Raw genomic sequence first — 6,992 nt, 5'->3', positions numbered from 1 at the left:
ACCCCACCCCCACCCCCAACCCCCATCACCATCCCAAATAAAAATTCTTAAAAAATATTTTCAATTTCATAAATTATTTTCTACTCTAGTAAAAATAAAAGATGTCTCTCAAAACATTTTTCATTCATAAATTAAACACTAAAAATTATTTCCGAAAAATATTTTCTACTCACCAACCAAACATGAGAAATAAGTCTAAAATCTATTTGTTTTCCAAAAAAACATTTTCTAGGAAAACATTTTCTAGGAAAACATTTTCCATGGAAAACATTTTCCTTCATACCAAACACACCCTAAATATCGAATATGAGATTAGAGAAGATAAAAAAGTTGCTTAGACTAAATTTAATTATTGTTAAGTAAATTATTTAATTAATATGCAATACTTGTACATATACTTAGCTGATTGCACTCTTAGGATAATGAAACATTGCATAGAAATATACAGCTAATTTTAAATAATAGAGTAACTAAATTAGGTATACAAAGACTTTTTGGACTTGGAAATAGTCTTTACACTTGACTTTAATTTGATAAGTAGTCCATCAAAATAATAGCCAACAAATAATAATAACTTGCCCATAATAATTTAAGTAACATTAGAGTGGACTTTTCTCAATATTATCTCCTAATAATTGAAGTTTAATGGTGCAAGTGTTTTTCAAATAAAAGAGAAACAATTTCTGAGGTTGACAATTATTATATAAAAATTATTTGGGAAAATGCACAAGTACCCCCTTAATCTATGCTCGAAATCTCAGAGACACACTTATAATATACTAAGAACTTATTACCCCCTTGAACTTATTCTATAAGTAATTTTCTATCCCTTTTCGACTTACGTAACATTAACATGAAAAAAAAAGTCAACCAGCGTTGGGCCCGCAAAGTAGTGCCATGTATACAGAAAAGAGGTAGAAAATTATTAATAAAATAAGTTCAGGGGGTAATAGGACTTTAGTATAATATGAGTGTGTCTATGAGATTTGGAACATAGATTGAGGGATACTTGTGCATTATCCCAAATTATTTATTTCCTTAAAGGTCAAAATAGAAGTTAATAATTACATATTTAATTTATGTATCACCAACCTTTGTATTTTGTACGGACAAAAAGTTCTCTTTAATTATGTTTCAATTTATACGATGTTATTTCATTTGATATAGAATTTTAATAAGAAAAAACCTACTTTTGAAACTCGTGTTTAAACAAGTCACAAATATTTATATTGCTATAAATCATTTTATTAAAATAATACGAGCATTTTAAAATTTAATTGTCAATAAATATAAAAATATATTATTTTATTTTTTTGAAAAGAGACTAAAAGGAAAGAGTTTTAGATATATTGAGACAAAGTGAGTAATAGGAAACAAAAGTGTTTCGTAATTTCTTTCTAATTTTCACTATTTTTTCTTGAGAATTTTAAAACTAAATTGTTTCTAATTATAGAAATGACAATTTTTTCAGGAAAAAAAAAATTGATGTCATATAAAATGAAATAAATAAAATACTTTTGTTATCTCAATTTATGTGCCACAAATTGAATTTTGAGAGTTAAATGTTAATTTTGTTCTTAAATTTTGGATATTAAAATTTTAAAGTTTTAAAAGAAATACATATTTAAAAACTGAGTAAGAAGTATTATAAATCATGATATCTAATCATTTGGAACAAAGAAAATAATATATATCAAAACCACAAAGAATATATATATATATATATATATATTAATTTTTTTTGTAGTGCAACAAAATTAGTCTCCAAACACCACCATTATTATGGAAAAAATAAAATAAAAATTACAACTTGTACTATAAAATAATGTGTATTTTGTGTGTCAATGTCCATGTTCTTTGTAAGCTAACCTCTCAAGTATCAACCTTACCTTTTTAGACAATTTTAATTGGTAGTTGTCCACCTCTACTTCTATTTCTTCTTTTTTTTTAAAAAAATCTATTTCTATTCCTCTCTAATTTTTCATCTTTCAATTTTTTTTTATAGATTATTATCCAAACAAAACAATTCCCACATTCAAACAACAAATAGAGAGAAGAAAAAAAAAAGAGAAAACAAATTAAAGGTCTTTTTGGGTATTTTTGCCCTTCATATCATATATAGTTTCTTGATTTCCTCATTTATTTGTTCTTTCATATATGCATGTTATTTTTTTGCATGCATATATATATATATATACACAAAAAAAATAGTTGAAGGAGACATTAATGGGGAATATTACAATTAGAAGGAGATAGAAAAAGTTTATTACCTTTTTCATATATCTCCTTCTTTTTTCTGCATGGCTTGTGCATTTATCTGAAAAGGTATTAATATAACTATCATGTTATTCAATTCTATTTCATCTTTTCATTTTCATTTTGTTTCTTTTGTCAATCAATATTATTTCTGATTTGTTTGAGATTGAGGTATCGTTAATGTTGTCAATCAAGACGTTCTCCCAATGCATTTGACGGAAAAAAAATGCAAAAATGTGATCATTGGAATTTAAACGTATGAGCTAAAGCAATTTTTGAACTACTTTTTTTGTTACATAAGAAGATTGCTTGTGATAAAAAGATTCAACAATTTACATATATAAAAGATTTTATTTTATCCTTTTTTTAGAGTGTAATTTCTAAAAAAAAGGAATTCAATTAAACCACGTCTGGTTATATAGCTCTACCCCTACCCAAATCAAGGGCAGAGTAAGGTGGCATTATAAGGCATCACGCTATATATAAGGTCGAAATTATTCTTTATGAGTATATTAAATTGTATTGACTTTTCTTGACTTTCATGTATCTATTTGTTTACCTTTTGAATGTTTAATTTTTCTCAAATCATTAGAAATTGAAAAGGGTATAAATTTTGTAATTTTTTGTTTTTTTGTTTTTTTGTTTAGGCAAGGAAATTAATATTTCTCATTGGTGTGGTCCTTCTATCATTTCTGAGCAAAGAATTATTGGCTTTTTGGGCTTTTAAATTATATATAATGGCAATCAAAGTGAAGGGGATTTGCAAATATATCTCAAATATTTTTGGTAACCTCTTTTATCCTTTTTCTTTTTTTGGAATTGCATGTTTTCTTGATATTTGATTTGAGGGTAAAAGTATAAAAAAATGATTTTGTAAATTTACAGTTGTTAAGGAGAGGGAGTTGGAGATTGGAGGTCCAACTAATGTTAAACATGTGGCACATATTGGTTGGGAAGGTCCCTCTGGAGGTGCACCTACTTGGGTATGTTATCTTTTGTTCACGTATTTGAGTTCTATCAAAATTTATTCGCACTCGATATTTTCATAAAATTTTAAAATGTAAGATGTTATATATTTTTACCTTAGTTTGTAGCTCTTAAAGTTGTCTCGTGTGATCATGAATCGAATCGTGAAATCAATTATTGATGTATGTATCAGAATAGACTGCGTATGTTATTGGATGCGAGTTACGACCCTTCTCCAATTCTTATATGAACGTAAGATGCTTTGTGTGTTGAGTAAATCTTTTTTTATTTTTACTTAGTTTGAAACTCTTAAAATCGTCTTTCTTTGTGTGACGAGCTATAAAATCTTGTGTCAGAATAAGTTATTTATATTATTTTCCTTGAATGCAACCCTTTCTCAAAATCTGCATGAACATGCGATGCTTCGACTATTGAGCTAATTATTTTTGTAACTCCGAAGTTTAATTTGATGTAAACATCATAGTATATTCCTTATTGAATCTTAGCGATTCATTATTTTATATGAAGGGCTTTCCATATGCCTAACATTTTTATTTTTTTATTTTTAAATTGAAGATGAAATCATTCAAGGCAGGACCTGAATTTTCAGTAACTTCTAGTGGTAAATCTCAAGGTTAGTCTTGCTTAACATCCTTTTTCCTTTTGCACACCAAAAATCTATATAGATCTTTCATTTTTACTATATAACGGTGGTGTTCAAACTAGTTTTTAGGTCACTTGACTATTTTACGTAACACATATTATCTCCCATCAATTAAAATTTTAGATTGATGTGAAGAAATCATCCAACGTACCTCTAGAAACTAAACGATTGCTTGAAACCCCTTTATTATTTAGTGGAGTTGAATTTTGTTAAATGATCATTCAACTAATAGTTATTATCTCAAAAAATTTAATTTTTTTTGTTGAAAAAAATGAGAATCAAGAAAAATAGTAAATTTCTAAAATAATAATTATTAATTGAGTAAACATTGAGAAATCTACCCTTATTTTATCATATTATTTGTAACTTTAGATCATGTATATTTTCCCTCTTAAGAGAATTAAAAAATAGTAAGCTTGTCCTATGTTTTGTTGTATGTCTCATAAAAACTAAAGAATTCTTTTTTTTAAAGATTTTTGCCTCATGACCCAAGAAAGGGACATAACTTATCTGTGGTGTCATTGTATAAATTAGTATGGCCTTCTATTGTTGTAAGTTTTAATCAGAAAAATTTTACTAACTTAGATCGAATATATGCGGCACCTTAAACTTGTTCGAGTTTTTACTTAGATAGTTCTACTAAGAATTGTAGTTATTGAATATATGATATGAAAGCTAATTAAAAGTGAGTGTTTATATATCACTCGATGCGATGTTAACACAAAATTATTTTAATAGGCATTGTTTGTGTATTATAAAATTAGCTCAGGTGTCTAAATGAATTTTTCATATGCACTTTTAAGCTAAGCTATGATATTGAGGGAAAAGACGAGCAAATTAACTACCCATTTTTGCTTCTTTAGAGGCGAATTCAAAATTAAGACTCAGCGAACATTGAATTCATCCGAATACTAGATTATTCTACTTTATGTTTATCTTTAGAACATTTTTCCTTTTTATCCTATTGAAAATTGATTTTATTATATAGACGCTTATGACCTCCTCTCTACCTACTTATTACATTCATACCACAAGACTCTACAACTCAATCTACATTAAACTCTTCATGAAGACACACTTTACCATAATTCTTATGACACGTAGTTAAAAGCAACGAATTCAGTTGAATCTCTCTATACTATACTTTTATTATATTTCAACGTATGCATGTCTTTTTTTATAGGTTGTGGTGAGACGACGAGGCAACTAACAACAACTAGCATTCACAAGGACATGAAAACTTCAGATGTTAATAGTCCTCCTAAGAAACATAAAAGGAGGAAGCCTAAATCAACTTCCTCCCCAAAATCGAGTTCACCATCCACGTTAAGATCTTCGCGAACAACTAAACACAAGGCTAAATCTGTTGAAGGCAATCACACACCAACACCCCTAGAAGTGGTTTAATGTGTTGCAAGCAAAACTAAAATGTCAAGTTCAAAATGCACCAAAAAAAACAATGACATTTTGCATATATTATAGTTGAAGAGGGGTAGAAAGTAAGTAAAATGTAGAGGGTGGGAACATAGAAATGTTGATTTAAGAAATATGGAAGATGAAATTTAATAGGAGGGGCTAGAGATCTCAAACACAAAGGTGAAAAATTTAATTGTACTCAAAAAAAGCTTGGTGTTTTGAGATGTTAAAAAAAAAACTAGAATTTGTGTTCCTTTATTCTATTCACTTTTTTTTTCTTTTGTTTTATATATTTTTCTTATTTAGTTGTAATGTAAGGAAGGATCTTGTAAGGAGTTTGGATCATTTAGTTGTGCTAATGCTAATAGTTACTTAAGTATGCACATTTAGAAACCTCAACTTGTATCTACAGTGTCAACTGAACACTCCAATTTATAAAATGATCATATAGAAATATCTAAATTTTATGTATCACGTCAGTATTAGGTATCCACGAAACGTAGTATGGGATGAGTTGAGGTGGCTAGATGTGCACTCTTAAATAAGAACGGAGCTAGTAAGGGTTAAGAGGTTACCCCTTCGATGAAAATTTATGTTATATATACGCGGTTTAAATTAATTTTTATGTATATATTGTAGATATTGAACCTCTTCAACTTTTTTTGTATATGTACTTTTTCATATTTTGAACCCTCAAAATTAGAATGTTTACTTGTCATTTAAGGTCAAATTTGATCAGTGTCTATCTTTATATTATGATTTACCGTTATTGGTAAAATTTACTGATTTTAATTGTTACGACGGAGAAAGGTTCAATATGGACGAATACAACATCACTTGTGCAGAATTTAATATCTACTGTAGCTCATTTCCAAATCAGCTATCAAACGGCTCAAGTACAATACAAATAACTATATAGCTAATAATAACTAATAATAATAATAATAATAATAATAATAATAATAAATAATTAAAAAAAATCAATATGTTGGGCTAGCTTGGGCCTCTAAGACTTGGGCTGAGGTTGGACATAAGAGTAGAATAAATGGCCCAACTTGTGAGCTTCTGTTCAGCCCAAACACAACTTGGAGGTTTAGCCATATTTCATTGTAATTTCTTTTTAAAAATAGTTTTTGTTTTCAAAGTAAAAAATGATATATTTGAAAATTGGAGTTGTGATTTGGTTATGAATACAAATTAGGGATTTTTTGAGTTCTTGTGAACAACTTAGAGTGAAGAATATGAAAACAATTTCATGATCAAGCATATTTTTCAAAGTTTAACTTCAAAAAGAGAAGTGTATATTTTTTTGGCCAAACTCCCTTTTATTATTTATGATAAATAATTAATATATATATATTAGTCCAAAAAAGTGATCGAACAACGTCATTTACCATGCAAAATTTTGAATTATAAAGTTTCATAAACCTAATATATATATATACTACTACTAATTACTTTAATCTGATCGTTCGATTTTGATTTGATATAGAGATATAGAAAGGAAAGAATATTTTTGAATGTTGTCGTTTTTAAACTAAAGATAGATAGAATCAAGAACGTAACAAAATAATATTTATTTTTTAAATGAAAAAAAATTAAGACAAATAAACTAAAAAGGAGGAAGGAAGTATAATTATTGAGTGGCATATTTATATGTTCACACTACTGTATATAATTCTTTAAATTC

At 27.5% G+C, this 6,992-nt stretch overlaps 1 protein-coding gene across 1 annotated transcript; it reads left to right on the top strand.

Annotated features, from left to right (window-relative positions):
* Positions 1 to 1,991: 1,991 nt before the first annotated feature.
* On the top strand, positions 1,992 to 5,769 carry LOC107014040 (CRIB domain-containing protein RIC11-like). Its single transcript, XM_015213908.2, has 5 exons — positions 1,992 to 2,325; positions 2,904 to 3,042; positions 3,142 to 3,239; positions 3,799 to 3,856; positions 5,070 to 5,769. The coding sequence occupies exons 2-5, from the start codon at positions 2,994 to 2,996 to the stop codon at positions 5,291 to 5,293; spliced, it is 429 nt and encodes a 142-aa protein (XP_015069394.1). The 5' UTR covers positions 1,992 to 2,325; positions 2,904 to 2,993; the 3' UTR covers positions 5,294 to 5,769.
* The last annotated feature ends 1,223 nt before the right edge of the window (positions 5,770 to 6,992 follow it).

Source organism: Solanum pennellii, chromosome 3, assembly GCF_001406875.1.
Source record: "Solanum pennellii chromosome 3, SPENNV200".
Classification (NCBI taxonomy): Eukaryota; Viridiplantae; Streptophyta; class Magnoliopsida; order Solanales; family Solanaceae; genus Solanum; species Solanum pennellii.
Note: the sequence above shows the minus strand (reverse complement) of the source record. Positions and strands in the feature narration are given on the sequence as shown.

Bases quoted from the DNA above. Each gene is read 5' to 3' on its own strand.
- LOC107014040 (XM_015213908.2), top strand. From the start codon at position 2,994: ATGGCAATCAAAGTGAAGGGGATTTGCAAATATATCTCAAATATTTTT. The intron at 3,043-3,141 runs GTAACCTCTTTT...GTAAATTTACAG, and splicing joins ATATATCTCAAATATTTTTG to TTGTTAAGGAGAGGGAGTTG. The intron at 3,857-5,069 runs GTTAGTCTTGCT...CTTTTTTTATAG, and splicing joins TTCTAGTGGTAAATCTCAAG to GTTGTGGTGAGACGACGAGG.